General features: G+C 34.2%; 1 protein-coding gene across 2 annotated transcripts in view; it reads right to left on the reverse strand.

Moving 5' to 3' along the window:
• Nucleotides 1-13,603: 13,603 nt before the first annotated feature.
• Nucleotides 13,604-20,139, reverse strand: part of EXOC5 (exocyst complex component 5) — a 64,212-nt gene continuing 57,676 nt past the window's right edge. For both annotated transcript variants that reach the window (XM_003831669.5, XM_008957027.4), the window contains exons 16-18: nucleotides 18,980-19,088; nucleotides 18,594-18,809; nucleotides 13,604-17,827 (exon numbers count right to left, since the gene is read on the reverse strand). In XM_003831669.5, coding sequence (XP_003831717.1) covers nucleotides 17,639-17,827; nucleotides 18,594-18,809; nucleotides 18,980-19,088 — 514 coding nt within the window. In that variant the 3' untranslated portion in view covers nucleotides 13,604-17,638. The remainder of the gene's footprint in view (nucleotides 17,828-18,593; nucleotides 18,810-18,979; nucleotides 19,089-20,139) is intronic.

The raw sequence follows: 20,139 nt of genomic DNA on the forward strand, positions 1-20,139 counted from the left end.
CTGGGCTGATTGCTTTCGTGAATTACTATGCTGGAGGGCTGTAGCAGCATACTAAGCATTTCTGTATCCACTTCATTTTAGTCTAGAATGTCCATGTCTTTCTGCCATGATGCTGTTGCTCTTATTTTTCATCTAGCTTTCCCATCTCTGTGCCTTGACACATTCTACACTGCCAATGCAAAATATTTCTGCCAAGTAAATGTGTCTGTTGTGGGTTACAATAAGGTTTACAGCCTTGATCTGGCATGAGCTCCATTTCCTCTGGTTTGCACAAATCAGGTCTGGGCCACACATCACATCAGCCTTTGTGGCCCCTGCTTGTGCTGCTTTTAGCATTCCCTCCTCACTGGCCATCAGTGTCAAAAGTACATATGTAGACCCCACCCAAGAGGCCACAAGGTCACTGACCTCTCTGGTTACTTCTCTTTGGTCTTGCTGACAACCATGGCTATAAGAAGAAGTAACCACACAGGGTAGTCTGTTCTCACGGCCAGTACTGGCCTTGTCTTATCCATTGCTACTCTATGAAACTCTCTGATCCCTTTTCCTCTGAAAGGTTTTCAGTGAAAAAAAATAAACTTGCAAGCAAAGGTCAATTAGAAAGACAACATGCCAGGAAACAATAGACTACTTTGTTTCTCATTGTATATTTCTCCAAAACTTTCTTTCTCCCCCTATGATTATATGTCAAAGGACAAAATGCCTGTTTTTAATATGAAAAAGATGGGGCTTGCATTGAAACAACTGTTTCCTAAAGTCCTAAGAATAAACCCAAATGGAATTTTTTGTTTATCAATTTAATTTATTATTATTATTATTATTTTGAGACAGAGTCTTGCTTGCTCTGTCACCCAGGCTGGAGTGCAGCAGTGTAATCCCCACTCACTGCAACCTCCACCTCCTGAGTTCAAGCTATTCTCCTGCCTCAGCCTCCTGAGCAGCTGGGACTACAGGTGCGTGCGCTACTGTGCCTGGCTAATTTTTGAATTTTTAGTAGAGACAGGGTTTCACCATGTTAGCCAGGGTGGTTTCAAACTCCTGACCTCAGGTGATCCACCCACCTCAGCCTCCCAAAGTGCTGGAATTACAGGTGTGAGCCACCGTTCCCAGCCCCAAATAGGATTTAAATTCAAATAAATTTAAAATGTGCTTACCTTAAATTTTGAAAAATCTAAATAATATCACTGAAGAACATAAAACCAGATGAAAAGCTATACTATGTTCTGTGATAGAAATAACTTAATATTATAAAAATACCAATCTCCTCCAAATGAATATACCAATGCAATGTAGTTTCAATTAGAATGTCAGCCAACATGGCAGACATGCATACTGTGCATATCTCCTCTGCTTGCTTACATTCTTCATTGTCCCATCAGATTTAATTTAGCAGAACACAATTTCAAAGATAAAATTATCAAGAATTGCAAGACATTCAATTCTTGCAATTAATTCAGGGCATTAAACCAAATATAGACTCTTCTGGAGGCTAGTGAGCCCTGGGCAACTGCACAGGTCACACAAATATAAAGCTTACCCTGCCATTCTGGCCACCATATTTAAAACTGAAACTCTTTCTCATCAACTCTTCTTTTTCTCTGTTCCTTGATCTATTTTCCCCTCCCCAAACACTTATCACTTTCTAATGTATTGTAGAATTGGTTTATTAATTATGTTGATTGTCTGCTTTCAGCTGCTAGGATGTAAGCTCAGCAATGTCTGGAGTCTTGTTCATTGATGTACCTCACATGCCTAGGACAGTGCATAGTAGGTGCTCAATAAATATTTACTGAATTGAACAAATGACAAGATAAACCCTTGAATGCTAATTGGGCATCTATCCTAGGATAATAAGAACTTGTGAGGTAGAGTCTTGTGGTGATGGTTAACTGGAAATGTGTGCAATGACTTCTGAACTTTGGGCACCCTTCCATGGAGAGCAAAGGAGACACTGGGGGCTCTACACACACACAGACACACACACACACACACACAACTTGTTTTGTTGCTCATTTGCTGGTTTGTCAGATAACTGAGTAAAAGCAACCTTATACTAGGGCCAAGTTGTCATTATCACTCATCTTTAAACTTGGACCAAGCTTGAGGGTCTGGCAAACTAATAAAGCAAACTTCAGATCAGGCTCTGGGGCTGGCCTAGTCCAACATTCAGGCAACATTATTACCTACTAGCCCATTAATTCTTACCCACTAGCTCAGAAAGGGTGTACTCTCTAAGTAAGGAAAGGCTTACTCCCTAAACTCTACATGTTTGTGCAGGTGTTTCTAACCTCTGCTCATGCTATGAAGGGCCAACATTGGTATTAAACATGCTGCATATTTAAGCATGAAAAGTATGGATTTTCCAAGAGTAAGGAAGAGTTTTGGAAGCTATGTCAATCAAAATTTGTGGCACGACTAAACAGGGTTCAGCTCTGAGGGGCAGGATTATTGGGATTTTTCACTTTTAAAATTTTGTTTAAGTGATCTGCTTTTTAGGGGATTGCTGGATAGTTTGGGCTTCTGATAGTAGATACATCCATTATATTCTGAGAAGTTCAGTTTGTTTGAGGACACTTATCCAGAATAGGCTCTTTTGTTATACAAAATAAATTTATTAATTTCATCAGTTGATCTTGAAGGAATATGTGAAGTCACAGAAAATCCAAATCCCAAAATTACAATCTGAGCAACTGATTTTGCAAATGCAGCAAAGTGTTCAATAGAACAGGTGCCAATGTTTGACTGCCCATGTTCAATCCTCTACCTGGGTGGATTCGCATTGGGTTTTACCTTCTTGTACCTGGGTGGATTTGCATTGGGTTTCTCCATGCCTCAACTGATGATAATAATGTTTGCATCTACCTCATAGAATTTTTATGTAGATAGAATATGAAATCATTAAAATAGCATCTGGCACAGAGTAAATGCTCCATGAGTGTTAGCTGTCCTCATTAGGAGTTCCATTTAGTACCTGGATATGGAGTTGGCTGTGCTGGGCTCTTGAAGCTCTGGAGATGTGCTTTCCTATGTGTAGATTTAGATAGTGTTCCTATGTGGTGATATTAAAATGAACTAACTTGAGATATGAGAAACCCACTCTACTGTGACTGACCTTCTGGTCCCATCTCAATCATTTTAAGGCAGAAAAATGAACGGGTCTTGAAATCAGGACTAATGGGGTAGGGCAGAAAGAGCTTCTCTGAGTCTGGATTTGGAGCATAAAAGTTCTCAGAGAGTTTTATTGGTGGGCATTAAGTTGACCTCAACATCTGGAGCCTGACAGAAACTCCAGAGGGTCCCTGATATTAAATTTGGGGCTGTTGAACCTAAGAAAAATCATTGCCAATGGCAAAGTAAATCACTTTGGAGGTATACTGTGGTTATCCCCCAAGCATGCAGTAAAACTTTATTAACCACTAAAACCTTAGGTTTAGGGGGAATTCAAGGTGTTGGATTGGAGTTGTTACAGTTTTAATATTTGTTTAAAAATTGACCTTTTATAGCCCAAGCCAATAAAGCAGGAATACACTACACTATCTATTTCTGGTTATACTATACTGCATATTTCTATAATGTTTGGAGTATTTATAGCATGTATAATGAAAGGATAACAGGAAAAAATATATTATTAATACAAAAATATTATATATACATATGTTTTAACCCGTCTACAGGAATTACTACAATAGTTCTTATGCTTTGAGGTCAAATTATGTTAATTATTAACAAGCAGTACAAGCTAGAAGTTGTATTATATCCAGAAAGTTCTAGAAAATGTGCCTTTAGGTTCTATAGTATTTTTTACAGCACCATTAATGGCTATGAATAAAAAACTGAAGTAGTTATGTTTCAGTTACTTTTTTAAAATAACCCTTTTATTAGAATGTAACTTAAATTAATAAGTGAACAAATTGTAAATGTATTATCAATGAATTATTATCAACTGAACACACTCATGTAACTCTGCTCAGATCAACAAATAAAACATCCTAGAAGCTACCATCTTGCCATCCTCAGACACCATCCTTCTTTTCAAAGGAAAGAGTGGAATTGCTGGGTATGCATATGCAGTAGAAACAAACATAGTTATCCAAATAGCAATATATCTATCTATTCTCACCAGAAACATATATGAGTTCCACTTGCTTCACATTTACAAACACGTGGAATTGTTAGGGCTTCTTATTTTTTGCCATTCTGGGGATGTGTAATGGCATCTCACTGTGGTTTTAATTTGTAATTCTCTGGTGACCAGTGAGGTTGAGGACCTTTTCATATGTCCATTGGGCATTGGATATTCTCTTTTGTGGATCAAGTCTCAAATGTTTTGCCCATTTTCTATTGGATTATATTTTTCTTACTGACATATACATTTTTCATATGTTTTGGATATGAATCTTTTGGCAACTATATTTTATATTGCAAATACTTGTTTTGCCTTTCAATTCTTAAACTCCTATCAACAAAACTTTTCAAGAGTCTTTATACCTCTAAATCCAGTTACCCAACCTCTTGGCCCCAAAGATTCAGAGGCTCTTTTGCTCCTACTTCTTCACTCTTAATTCCAAAGTCTATTCATTTTCTGCCTTAGGATAACTGGTAGTGGGAATATTTTTTTCCTTCCAGATGAAAGCTTCTGTCCTACCCACCCAGAGGGGGATCTGATTCCCACAGTCCAAACGGTAAAATTCTACCATAGCAGAAGGGATTTCTCAAAGCCCAGATAAGTCCACAAATTGATTTAAGCAGAAGTTCCTAATTTTAATTTAATTTACAGTTTCGTTGTTTTTGTTACCTATAAAGATATCTTTGCTTACACCATCATGAAGATATTTGCCTATGTCATCTTCTAGAAGCTTTATTGTTTCATCTTTCATATTTAAGTGCATTATTCACCTAGAATTTATTTTTGTGTATGCTATTAAGAGGGGTCAAGATCTAGAGTGAGAGACAGTAGACCATTTTTTAAAAACTGCCTCTCCCCCACTACTCTGCAGTGCCAATTATGTATGTCATAAATCAAGTATCTGTGCATTTGTCAGTCTATTTCTGGACTTCCTATTTTGCTCTATAGTTTTCTTTCTTTTTCCTTGGCCAACATCAAATTAATTATTGTAACTTTTAAATAAGTGTTGGTATCCAGTGGCTATTATTGGACCTTTGCATTTTCATATGAATTTTAGAATCAGCTTGTCAATTCCCATGACGAACCTGCTGATTTTAATCAGGATTTTATTAAATGTTTGGGTCACTTGGTGGAGAACTGATTTATAATATTGAGTCTTTCAATTCATGAATATGGCCTTTCACTCCCTTAATTTCTCTCAATGATATTTTACAGTTTTTCACAAACCTATATATTTGATGTTTTGGTGCTTTTGTAATTGGTATTTTTTAAATTTTATTTTCAAATTGTTTATTGCTGGTGTAAAGAAATAATTAGTTTCTTGTATATTGATTCTGTATCCAGCAACCTTGCTAAATTCATTTAATAGTTTATCTTATATGAACTTCCTATGTACACAATCATACCTGCAAATAATGAGTTTTATTTCTTACTTTCTGCCTTATTGCATTGGCGAGGATCTTCAGTACATTGCTAAGCAGAGGTGATAGCAAGGATCCTTGCTTCATTACTGACTTCTGGAAGAAAGCTTTCAATATTTCACCATTATAATAATGTTTGCCATATATTTTTTGCAGATACTTTGGCATATTAAAGAAATTCCTTTTAATTCCTAATTTGCTATGTTTCTTTAAAATAATAAATGGATATTGAACTTCACTACCTACTTTTTTCCTGCTTCTATTGAGATGATTTTTTCCTAATTCTTTAAATATGGTAAATTTCATTGACTTTCAAGTGTCTAATCAACCTACTTTTGAAGTAAGTCTGATATGGTTGCAATGTATTCTCTATTTTACATACTACTGGGTTTGGGTTGCTAATATTTTGTTCAGGATGTTTACATCTATGTTCACGAGAGAGACTGTTCTGTAATTTTCGTTTCTTGTAATGTCTTTGTTAATTTTTCACATCAAGGTTATGCTGGTTTCATAAAATGTGTTGGGATGTTCTCTCTCCTTTACTACTTTCTGAAAGAGTTTAACAATATTGGTATTATTTTTCCCTTTAATGTTTGGAGGAATTTATCAGGAAAGTCATTGGAGCCTAAGTTTTCTTCATAGGAAAGTTTTTAATTATGGATTCACTATTTTTGACATAGACTGTTAATATTTTCTAGTTTTATCTTATATCGATGTTGGTAAATTAAACCTTTTTTTGAAATAAAATAACCACTTAATCTATTATTTATGTTTGGTGGCAAGAGTTGGCGATAACCTTTTTTCTTTTTAATATCTGTAGAACAAATGGAAGCTTCCATTCTTATTCCTGAGATTGGTTGTGCTTTCTCTTTTTTTTTCTTGGTCAGTCTTGCCAGAGGTTTATCAGTTTTATTAGTCTTCACCAAAATAATAATAATAATAACCTTTGGTTTCTCCTTTCTATTTGTTTTTGTTTATATTTTATATTTGTTTATATTTTATTATTTTGTTCTAGTTTTTGTTTCCTTCCTTCTTTCCTTCCTTAATGTTTAATTTGAAAGTTTAATATTGAAGTGGATACTTAAATAATTGCTTTCAGCTTTCCTTTTTTCCTAATATATGCATTTTGCATCCCACAAGTTTTGATAAATTGCATTTTATAATTTTTTCAAATTTTTTAAAATTGAAATTCAAATTGAAATTGAAATTCAATTTAAAATTGAAAAATTCAAATATTTTAAAATTTCCATTGTAATTTCTTCACTCCTAGGTTAAAATTGCATTAATTCCCTAATTATAAAAAACTTCGGTAAGCTTTTTGTTATTTTTGGCTTAATTCCATTGCAGTCACTGGAACACTCTGAATAATTTCAAATTTTTAAAAACTGTTAGGACACTATGGTCCAGCACATAATTTTGTAAATTTCCATGTACACTTGAAATGAATGTGTATTCTGTGGATATGTGTGACATTTTTAGTTTTATATAATCTCCGTCACAGAAAAATAAAAAATTAAAATCTAAACATGTTTCTGTTTACTAACAAAAGTTATACATTAAAATTAAAATATTGACTAAATTTATTTTCAGAATTTTAATGAAGTTTGTATCTATAACTTTTAGCTATTAAAATATTCAACATTCTGTAAATGCTCTTTTGGTCAAAGCCATTAGTAATCACACCAAAAATTATTTCATTTTGTTGTATTAATATAATTCTTAAAGTAGAATAGAAACCATAGGCAATGTAAGAATGACAATGTGGGATATTTTCCAACTAGATCTGAAAATAAAATTACCTCCAGAGTAATCTGGTAATCCTTTGGTTAACTAGCAGCCTGCTTTAAATAACCTGATTATGTTAAACCTCTAAAGGATTTTTTTTTTTTTTTAGACAGAGTCTTGCTCTGTTGCCCAGGCTGGAGTGCAGTGGCGTGATCTCACCTCACTCCAACCTCTACCTCCCAGATTCAAGTGATTTTCCTGCCTCAGTCTCTGGAGTAGCTGGGATTACAAGTGCCCACCACCATGCCCGGCTAATTTTTCTATTTTTAGTAGAGGTGGGGTTACACCATCTTGGCCAGGTTGGTCTTGAACTCCTGACCTCATGATCCACCCGCCTCGGCCTCCCAAAGTGCTGGGATTACAGGCGTGATACATGATTTTTTTTAAGTGTACTTTCAAAACCCCTATCTGAAATCCATGAAGTCAAAGGAAATGAGTTTGTGGTATATCCATAATGTGTCATTACACTTCCCACATAATATTGCCAAGGAGTCATTTTGTTGACCTTACTGAGATAAACATGCAACCTATGGGATCACAGTTAAAATATAATGGCTGATAATTGTGTTCTAGATCTGCAGGGTCTCAAGGTCTGCAGTATCTTCCTGGAAGAGACTACTTGATGTCCTAAGTGATAAAGTGGAAGATTTTGGCTTAGAATTTGAATCAGAATGTAAAGCATTCCTAGCATGTGAATAATCCAACCAGAGAAAATCATATTTAGACCTTCCAGTGTACACTCTCTAAAGGACTGACATCAAAAAGGGCAACCGGTGTTATTCCATTTGAGTCTACCCATTATATTCGAGCACTAAAATGTTGGAAAGCTTCTTAATTCTTTTTTTTTTTTTTTTTTTTGCTTTAAGTAAAAAACAATGCAAACAATTACATATAAAAATCAAATTATATACCTTTAAAATTTAAAAATCATTCTCCTATTTTCAAAGCCATAGATGGAGTTTTTTTTCTCCTGCCACAACTTCTAGCAGATTATGAAGTTTAAATTTTTTGCATGACCTGAACCAAGTTCTGGCAAAAGAGATGTTCTTTCAGTAGTCAGTGGCATTCCTCCTAGACCTACTTTTCCTAATGTATATATTTTAAGTCCATAGTGTTGGTATTCACCAAGATATGTAAACTAAGAATCTCGGAATCATCTTTGATTCCTTTTCTTGCTTACCCCCCACATCTAATAAAGCAACAATTAATAAGTCCTATTGGTTTAATCTTCCAAATATTCCCTGAATCCATCACCTCCTCTTCATTCCTGTGCTACTCCCCCAGTTCAGGCTTTCACCAGATTAATGCAGTAGCCTGGTTTCTGCCCTCTTTTCTCCTTTAGTCCACTGCATACATTCTGACCAGTTATCTTTTTCTAAAACACAGAATTGTTCATGTCATTCACTTACTTAATTCTCAATAGTTTTCTGGTTTTATGATAAAGCCTAAATTAATTGGGATACCATTTTAAAGACTTTGTTTTTGAGACTAAGTTTTGCTCTGTCACCCAGGCTGGAGTGCAATGGCACAATCTCGGCTCACTGCAACCTCCGCCTCCTGGGTTCAAGCGATTCTCCCACCTCAGCCTCCCGAGTAGCTGGGATTACAGGCACCCGCCATTTGTATTTTTGTAGAGACGGGGTTTCACCATGTTGGCCAGGCTGGTCTCGAACTCCTGACCTCAGGTGATCCACCCGCCTTGGCCTCCCAAAGTGCTCGGATTATAGGCATGAGCGACCACGCCCGGCCTAAAGGCTCTAAATAAGCTAACCCCAATCCAAATATTCGTTTTAACTTGCCCTTTTTGATGGACCCCACACATTGAGCTCTACTCACACAGCAGTTTTTCCATTCAGTGATATACCAGTGACTCATGCCTCCACACCCTGCAAGTATAAGTTACTTCTGCCTAGAATTCCCCTTCTCCTCCACCACTGATGAAATGCTACTTGCCTTTTTAAAGCTCAGCTGAAATGTGACCTCTTTTATGAAATCTTCTTAGAGGTAACAGAGCAAAGTGGTTAAAACATAGGCTATAGAAGCCTAAGGATGTAAGTTTGAATTCTATTACTTTTTAGATATATAATTTTGGTGAAGTTATTTAACTTCTTTGTGCCTCCATTTGACTCCTATTTCACATTGTTTATTGTAACATCTATTATAATAGATCCAGCCCAGAGACTCCTTTCTCACATGAAGTCTATCCTTCTTAGCATATATATTTTTTAATGGCCTACAAAAACAACAATTGTATGATCATTTTTCCTTTGAACTTTATTAGTAAAAATATCCTATTGGTATTCAGTGCTTAATGGTCAGGTTTCCATTCATACAGTTTCTCTGATGCACTCTTATTAAATAGCAATTACAGTAGCAAGGAGATTGTATAATAGAAAACATACGGTATGCATTTCAAATTTAATTCTTTCAAAATGTAAGTTCTGTGTCTTGGGCATAACACTTTACCCCCTCCTCAATTCAGCTTTACTAATTTGCTCACTACATTAAAAAAAAAAAAAAAAAACTTCCACCAAAAATAGTTGTTTCTGCGTGATAAAATTGTAATTTTTAAATTTAATATTTTAAAATTTTTACATGATTTCTGCAATGACCATTCTTATTCCCTCAATTTGGTCCTAAAGCCAAAACTTCAAGAGCTATGTGAGATGAGGATGGTCTCCTCCTGAGAGAGGGGAAGCCCAGTATGGAGTATGGAAGCTCAAGTGAGGTGAGGAAGATGTTGCAGAGGGGAGCATGGGTGAGGGTGTATATTTAAAATAGGCGTGAGTGTGTGTGTGTGTGTATGCACACATAAAGCCCCCTAGCATTATCTATTGAGAAAGAGTAGGGTGAGACATCTCAATAATAATAAGCACATCTCATGCACAAATCTTGATTTCTAACTGCCAATTTCACTAAAAGGTGGAGGAATGGCTGATTCCAGAGCTGGGGCAAGGCAAGTACAAGATGAACTTGGAAAATCCTGTTGTGCCCAGAATAAAGTGCTGTAAAAATGATGGGAACATGCCAAAACGACACAGGAGACAACCTGAAGAGGCTACTTCTGACCAAATTTGGGATAATTTGAGATTTGGTAAAATGACAGATTATAATTAGTTGAACAGAAAACTATGAATACATAGTGATATCAAGAGAATTCTGATTAGCATATATATACACACACACGTGTATAAACACACGTGTATATACACACACATATGTATATATATACACACACACCACACACATATACATATATTTTTATATATATTTATATTATATATATATATATAAAGGATGGCTGGTTAAGGTGGCTCACACCTGTAATCCCAGGACTTTGGGAGGTTGAGGTGGGCAGATCACTTAAGGCTAGGAGTTTGACACCAGCCTGACCAACACGGCAAAACCCCATTTCTACTACAAATAGAAAAATTGGCCAGGCATGGTGGCATGTGCCTGTAGTCCTAGCTACTTGGGAGGCTGAGGTGGGAGAATCGCTTGAACCCAGGAGGCAGAGGTTGCAGTGAGCTGAGATCACGCCACCGCACTCCAGCTTGGGCAACAGAGCGAGACTCTGTCTCCAAATAAATAAATAAGGGGGACCTATATATGTCTGTATCTATTAATATGTATCTACCTCCAAAATATTTACAAAGGGAAAAGTAATAGTTTTAAAGTGGAGAAGCCTGGTAAATAGTACCTTAAGAAAGTGATAAAAATGAACATCATCAGAAATGGGGCAAATTGAAATTGTGTACTATGTGATAGGATGCAACAATAACAGAGAGTTGCATCCATGGTATGTCTGCCAAAAAGCACAACCAGAATCTAATTACGGGGAAACAGAAATCCAAATGTAGGGGTGTTTTACAAAGTAACTACCCTATAATCTATAAAAATGTCCAGAGTCACAAAAGTCAAGGAAAGACTGTGGAACTGTGTCAGAATGAATGAGACTAGAGACACTACAACCTAAAGCAACACATGATTTTGAACTGAGATCCTTAAAAGCAATTAGGACAGCTAGTAAAACGACTGGTGTCTGAGGATTAGATAGTAGTAATATGTCAATGTTAACTTCCCAATTTTCATGTATTGTAGTTATACTGAAGCATTCTTTCTTCTTGGAAATACAAAAGTATTGGAGGGTGATGCAGCATCATGACAGCGACTTATTCTCAAAAGGGAAAAATTTTATTTGTACAGTATTTACAACCCTTCTGTTAAGTCTGATTGTTTCAAAAATTTTTCTTTAAAAAGCAGAATGTAGAACACTAATCAGTAGATTCTTATTAGAGTTGATAAAGGAATTCAATGTGATATATAAGAAAACATAATGTTAATCATGGTAAACTTTGTTCAATTCCTGTGTCCACTGTGCACATGTTCTTCAAAACTGTTTTGGTTTTGTTATTAATTTCCTTTGAAATTTTTCTCATGCAAGACTTTCAGAATCTTGTTTACACACATGCACACACACACACATAATTGGGATAGCAAAATGTTCATAGATGCTGTAAAGTTGTGTGAATTCTATTTTTAAAATAAAAAAAACATACATATTACTATAAAAATAACTTCTCCCCCTTGTGGCAAAAATTGAAAATACATTCTACTGGAGAACTGTAAGAGAGGCACTTAGGTATTATTCCTTATAAAATATTTTCACATAACTTCATGTGAATCCCCCATGTTATCCTCTAAATGGTACACAGTATTCACAAACAATATGCTTAGAGGTAGCTTCACAGTTTTCTTTACATCCAGCATTGTCCAGACTCTATTTGGATATTTTCTATAGCAAAAAGCTAAAGGTTATATTTATTTTTCTAAAAACAGGGACTCACTATGTTGCCCAGAGTGGTCTTGAACTCCTAGGTTCAAGTGTTCTTCCCACCTCAGCCTCCCAAGTAGCTGGGAAGCTGCAGACTTGATAAAAGTGCTACAATAAAAGGCCAGAGTTGAAAGGAACCAGTTACAGTATAAAGATTAAAATGATAGGCAGGCAAAGAGGGATGGCCTCACTTAGAGGCACCTGCCAATTTAAGATTACAGGGGCATCAGGAAGGCTTCTCACCTCTCAAAGTTTAATCTCAAAACTCTGGAAGTCCACCATTGGAGACTAATTCCTTTGTTAGTTCTATCCAAACTTCACTTAGTTTATTAACATAAAGATAACTGGAAGGGATATGACACTTTCTTCATTTAAGATTCCCAGTGGTGAAAACAAAGAAAGTCACTCATTGGAACTATAAATGAAACTTAGCTTTCTTATTCCAGGTTCCTACTTCCTTCCTTAACCCTCCATATTTCCTCCTATTAAGTCACTAGGCACTTATAATTCTACATTTTACTGACCTTTCACTGATTATAAAGTAATTTAAGTGATTTTTGAAAGTAAACTTAATTCCAGTTTCAGACTTATAAATTAAAAGTGGCTCAGTTGGATACTGTCTCTTAAACACAGTAATATAAATATTAGTATCTTGGCTAAAATGAATTATTGACAATTTTAATACATGTTGCACAGTACATATTAATATAGAAAAATACATGTTATCAGCAGCATAATGTTGACCATGTTCTAATCCATTCCACCTGCTCAAATATTAGTGCAAATAATTATATATTTGTAATGCATCACTGCTGTCTAGCAAAATCTATGCCTTCTGAATAAATGACTTTCCTCTGAGGTTGACTGCTATGTGAAGCATGATGTGATATATTCCTGTTTAAATTGGCTTTGTATGGTGAGGCAGACTGCAACCTTCTAAACCACTTAGAAAATGGGCGAGTGTGTTTAATTACTCATCTTTCCCCCCAAAAGTCGATAATCACAAAACAAAGGTTAATGGTACCTATCAAATAATAATGATAAAATACCTCGGGTCTAGTTCAAAAATAGGAATTTTGTTAAGCCCAGGGGCAGCCTAGCTGCTCTAATTTGGCAATTAAAATTTCTGTTCTCTAAATGTCAGGTTTCTGTCCCCTATACATTTGAACAGTTGTTTCCTCCCTAAATTTGTAAAGAGAAATGATTGATCACTGGTAGAAATAAAAGGTAAGAGTTATGACAGCTTTTAAAACCCTTAACATGCAATTCTGATTACATGAAAATGACTATCTACTGTTAATATACTAAATATTTTGCCTTACATTTTCACTCCAGCATTAGTCATTTAAAAACTACCAATGTACTAAACAGTTAACACAATTGGCAAGCCTATGACATTTAAAATAGTTTTTGAACATAAAAACACTGATTTCTTCATATCTTCCAAGGTAGAGTTGTCATTTACTTCTATGTCACAAAATATAGTACAAAATATTTGGTCTCTTTCTATTGTGAAAATTATCAAGCTGGAAAAGTATATAAAATAATACCAATAAAGATTTGTGATAGACATATTTCTATTAGGTACAAACTTAACATTAAAATTTCATGACCACTTATAAAATTTAAAAAATCAAATTTAAAAAGTATGACCATACATTGAACATATTAAGAAAAACACAACAGTAAATTAGATATTGACCCTGTATGCCAACTTTGTAATATAAATACTACAATAAAAATCATATTGGAAGCAACGATTAAGCAAAACTAATGAACCTATCAAACTAAAGGATCTATTTAACGTTACGTAAGGAGAATAGCATATAGAACCTAAAAGTGAGTGAGAAAAGATTTAGGTTTCAATCTGAGCATTTTACTAGCTGTAGACCTTGACTGGTCTACTTACCTTTCTATGCATTAGGTTTTTCATCTGTCAAATGGAAATAATAGTACCCAAATCCTAGGGTTGCTCTAGAATCCAACAATATGTGCAAAGGACTTATTAGCACAGTGTGTGAGACTTAAATCAATACATGTAACTATAATTATCTTTATTATGCAGCAAAATTTTTTAAATTGCTAACTTTTAACTTCATGTAGAATTATTCAGTCTAACAATATGAACTGATCTTTTCTTCTAAAGTATATAATAATGTATTACAGGATAGATCAGAGAGAAATAATACAGAAACTGAATATAGTTAAACTAATTGAATGAAAGCACAAAATGCTTTGTATGTAAAATTCAACAATATATGGGTAATGTGCAGAATATTTTTGCGTTAAAAAAAGTTAATCTCCCAGATGTGAGCTTTGTTAGTCACCAACAAATCATGTACTGACTGAACTGCTGTCTCTCAAACACAGTTCAAGCATGCCTTAGCCACTACTTTAGGTACTTGACCACTTTAAGGGGTTTTGTGGCATTTCAAAAATCAAAATCTCTTTATCCAGATCCTTGTAAATATTCACCATTACAGGTAAGAAAAACGCATTTTAGGGAAGCAGTGAATTCTCCACTTGGAATCAATCTACTGATTGATAATTAAATTATTTCACTGTGAACCAGAAGGCTAGTACTTAGAAAGCAAAATATTTAGAAGTGAAAGAGGGGGAAAAAAAGAATGATCTACAATGTAATATAAATTAACCTAATTTAAATTAGATTTTAATTTAACCTACTTTGACAGTTTTTTAAAACAAGGAAGATCCTAAGGACTTACAACTATGGCAATCCTCAAAATGGGACCAAAAATTGTCCTGGAATGGTCAGGTGGTCATCCATCTAAAGATCCATCCAGCTACTATTTAATAATTCTTCATAAGGACACTTCATCTACTCTGGTTGACTGTCATTTTCAACATCATAATTTACATAAGGTAGGCTTCCTTTATTAAATTCGTATTCTGTATTTCAGATATTTCTCAATTTTAGAAAAACAATGCACAGTGTGTTAAGAGCATATTTTCAACTTCATTCAATGCATTACCTAAATACTGCATATTAGCTCATGCGGTATTGTGTAATACTGCAAAGACCGTACTTACGTAAATGTTGGTTAAAGTTACCAATTATACAAAGCTCCACTCTCTACCTAAAATTTTACCATGTGCAAAACGAAAAACATTTTAGTTATTGATCATCTCTTCTGAGCCATACACTTTGGGCAAAATTTTGTGATGGTTATAAATATGAAAACACTTAAAAAATCAGAATACAAAGAATGCATATTGCCTCACATGACACATTTTTTTTTCCCTCAGAGAAAGATCATCTGTTTAGGATAAATTTCCAGTCTTGCTTATATAGTCAAGTATTTTTTGCTAAAAAAGAAAATGAGAAGACCTGTGCTGTGAAAAATTTTAAAAATCTCAAATTTTTAAATAAAAAATCATTTATAAAATTCAGGATGGATGGCTCTAAAATATAAAAAGAGTGAAATAAAAAAAACAACTGCAGGGAATTTGTTTATTGAGCATTAATGTTAACACTTTTAAATTAAGTATTCACTTACGAATTTTGTCACTGTCCTATCAACGGACATAATAGAAAATATTGCACAGAACTCAAACATGAAAATAATCAACAAAATAACTAAGCAACAAGTATATGCTTTACATTTTAAAAATTAATCCAAACAAAATAATTTGAAGCACTTCTCTGATTTGGAAGTCTTAAAATGTTATCTCATGTTTTATTTGAGATTTTTTTTCGTTTTTTCTTTTTTACAAATTGACACTGTACAAAGAGCTTAAATGGCCAGTAAAACTACTGCCTTAAAATTGTTGGCTTTAAGTAACAGAGGTAAAATTTGAATTCACATCAGAGCTTTCTAAAATGGCAATAGTACAAGCATATGACTTTCTCTAGTATCCAAAACCTGCGCTGGCTCTCCCTTGGCTAGAAACAAGACAGCCTTCTAAAGCTGCCATAATGTCCTAAAATGCTCTGAAAGAAGTTGGTATACTTCATTCCCTCGCTTACCTTGGTAACACTGGACTAAACAGAAAATGAAGAAAATTCAGTCAATAGTAACTTAAACAGTACTAAGTTAGCTCTGGACTTAGAAGGTTTGGTAAAGTTGATGACATTCAGAATAAGGTTCTCAGAAGAAAAGCAGTTTTCCAAAAATAGGCTAAAAAGCCTATATTAAAGAAAAAATGCCAAGAGTGAATTGAATACTTAAGTTTATCTGTTCCTAGAAGACTATGAACACCACAATGGGAGCTGAAACACTATATATAATTTAGAATGCATTCTCCCAGAGCAAGTTTATAAGGTTTATAGAATAGTAATGGCCTTTCTAAATTTTCACTTGATATTTAAAATTTTATAAGTGATTTATTATGTCATCAAATTAAGCCAATTCCATTAACTATATCCAAGTAGGAATAACTTCAGAAATGCTTTGAAAAAGGACAATGACAGACCTATAGACATGAAAAGCAAACAGCCTTTGCAAAGCTCATCTCCAAATCTATCAATTCTCAATTCTTCTTAAAATAAAAGACTAACCACATGTTCAGCCATTCCATCTTATTCAAGTTTAGCATTACGACAGAAATCTTAAAGGGCTGCATGTTGCTAAACACTGTCAGTATTTCTTATATGCACCATTTAGACTATACCTCACTTTTTTTCACTTCCCTTATATTAAAATAATGAATAAATATGGTCCTTTAGTTAAGGTCCTCCACCTTAAGTGAAATACAAAATAAGGTAGTTTTATTAATTTCTTACTAGAATTGGCTTAAAATCTATTTACCAAATAAGAAATAGTAAACTTTTAAGTTTTACCCAGAAAGCAGAAGTATTCCGATCCACTCCTAATGTCTACATAAAATATTTCATCATTTTAGTTCAGTTTATGACATTTTTTGGACTAGTATTAATGCTGTACCTCAGAAAAAAATCCAATCAACCAACTGCAGAAAGTATGCTTAATTGTTAACCTTTTGAAAGAGGCAAAAAAATTATTTACGAAAACCTAAAATAATCTGATTAACAATTGATGCTGAAAAGGTCATTAAAAACTGAGGAATAACAAATGTAGTTTTCCTGTATTTCACCTATTATTAATGGAAAACAGAATGGCAAAATTTCTAAATGGAATATGTTAAAAGTACAAGAACCGAAAACACTGGTAACATTTCCTTTGCCTTCTGACAGCAACATTTTCTAGGATAAAAACAGTGACATGTAGTTTTAGAGAATCTGAAATTTCTACATTCAAGAATGGAATTAAAATTCAATGTGAGGGGAAAAAAGCAAAATATAGCTAGTGGTATCCAAACTTTAAATAAAACCTCAAAGGTAAGTATGGCTGCTGTTTTGTTCCAGTCATTGTTTCACAAAATGTTGGCTGTGTCATAAGGTATCTCCTGTGCTTTCTATCAACCGAGGGCTGCTGAAGTATAAGACATTCCTCTGTAAAGGAACTGACACTGAATTCCTTTGTAAATTCAATCTCAGCTGAAGTGTCGAGCAAGGCGGGCAGATCTATAATCAGCACGAAGTTGTACGAAGGAGTGAAGTATATTCTTGTCCAGATTAGCAAGTTGTTCTCCTGAGCAGACTTGCTTTAAATTATCTGGGGCAACTACCAGAAGATTGCAAAGAGCATGCAGAGTATCAAAAAGATGTAATACCATTGGAATCTGAATTGAGAGAAGAAAAAAAGTAACATTGAAACAAAACAATTTCCAGTTTTACAATTAGCTTGTAACTTTTTACATACTGTCAGGTGGGACTTACTAGTGTGGGTGAAGTTCAACATATTAGAATTTTTTAAAGATCACAATGCATTAAAACTTAAAGATTTCAGTAGTTAAATAAACTTGCTATATTTCAAAAAGATTCATGTGTCAATTCTCTTCAATAGTAACAATCATATATACTTCGGAGGACTAAAACTAGTTATTAACATACAGCATTTTTCATAATTTAAATGTTACAGAAATATTCAGGGGGACATAAATGAAGACAACATTATTTTCCTAATGTGTGACATATATAACATTAGTCATGGATGTCAATAAGTCAAAGACTGTGGAACTGAAAATACACCATAAAGCAAAAATGGGTTTAATATTAAATATATGGGCCAGATGTGGTGGCTCATTCCTGTAAACCCAGCACTTTGGGAAGCTGAGGCAGCAGATCACTTGAGCCCAGGAGTAAGAGACCAGCCTGGGCAACATCATGAAACTCTTTGGAAAAAAAATAAATAAAAATTTAAAATTTAAAATTAAAAAAATAATAATTGGAACAACACTGTTTCAGGTAGAATGTGATAATCTATCTCATACAATATCAACAAAAGTTATAAACCTTTCACTAATTATAAGTAAATAATGATTTTTAATAATCTGACTTATGCTCCTGGGCCTATTTGCAAGTTTGATGTTTTTGTGTACACCATACCTTGAAGTCTTTGGCACACTTCCTATATTCGGCTACATCACAAATTGCCAACATGCCACCCATACAACTGTAGGAATATTGTTGAAGATGCTCATAGATAAGTCGATGAAAACGTACTCCAAGTTCCATCAAAACTGTGTCCACATTCTTCCCATCCATGGAATTTTTAATCTTCTCCACTTGTTTTCTTACGTAAGCACAGACTTTTACACAGGCCTATAAAAGTTTTTCTACACTCATTACACAGGAATGTATACCAGCTTAGCTAAAGAGGAAATACAGTTTCTCATTAATCTTTAAGTATAAAAGAAAAAAATCTAGGGCACAGTAGGATACACCAATGAAAATGTTAACAAAGTATTAACAAACTGAATGATTTTACTCACATTAGTATATTGAATCAAAACATTGTTTTCATCTTCTGGCTTAAAATCTGTTTTCTTCTGTTCTGCAGCCAAAATATGCTTCATCTGTCCAATCATACAATTTAATGTCCTAGAGAATTGAGAATACAACATTCTTTAACCCATCTAACTTACTCTATGTTTATGTTTAATTATATTATTTATGCTAAATTAAATCAGTTATTTAATTTCCTATCACCATAAAACTCTTTTACTATTGGTAAACTTTAGATATTAGAAAAAGTCAGCTCTAGGTCTTAATACGAAAGAGCTCTTGGTTTTATTATCTGTCTGCTCAAAACAGAGGGCAAAAATTCTTTGTGCAATACTTCAAGATTCAAAGATCTCAGAAGTCTGTCATTAATTTAATTCCTTAACAACTAAGGATTTTCAAAGGCAAAACCATATACAAGTTGAGTATCCCTTTCTCAAAATTCTTGGGACCAGAAGTGTTTTGGATTTTGAAATTTTTCAGATTTTGGAATATTTGTACATACATAATAAGATATCTTGGGGATGGGACCCATTCTAAACACAAAATTCATCTATGTTTCATATATATCTTATACATGTAGACTGACAGTAATTTTATAAAATATTTTAATAGTTTTGTACATGAAATGTTTATGTTCATTGAGCCATCAGAAAGCATAGATGTCACTATCTCAGACACCCATGTGGACAATCCGTGGCTGTCTGGCATTTCCATCACTCCTGACTCTGAATTTATATGCTACCAATAAGCAATCATTTTCTTATACTCACTCACACATAAGTACTTAACAGTAAAAAAGATGACATGTCATTCATACAGAGAAAAAATAAGATATTTAAGGTAACCAAACAGCACAGTAACATCACCACAATACCTGTTTGCCTGTTAAACAACAACAATGTAGCAGGTTTTCAGTCTCCACCTACCATGCTGTGCTTTCATGAAAAGGTTACTCTATCCTATATTTTATTTTTTTAGGTGACAAGAAACAACAGAAGCAATTGAGAGACCAGAAAGCAGGACCTCTTTGGATGAGGAGATATTCTGCTGGATGGCTTCTTAAAAGTTTCCTCTGGAGTTATCTGCCTCATTAATAATGGTTTTTGTCTTAGAAGTCTCTGTTTGATTTTGTAAACTGATATGACTT

The sequence above is a fragment of the Pan paniscus genome, chromosome 15, assembly GCF_029289425.2.
Source record: "Pan paniscus chromosome 15, NHGRI_mPanPan1-v2.0_pri, whole genome shotgun sequence".
Taxonomy (NCBI): Eukaryota; Metazoa; Chordata; class Mammalia; order Primates; family Hominidae; genus Pan; species Pan paniscus.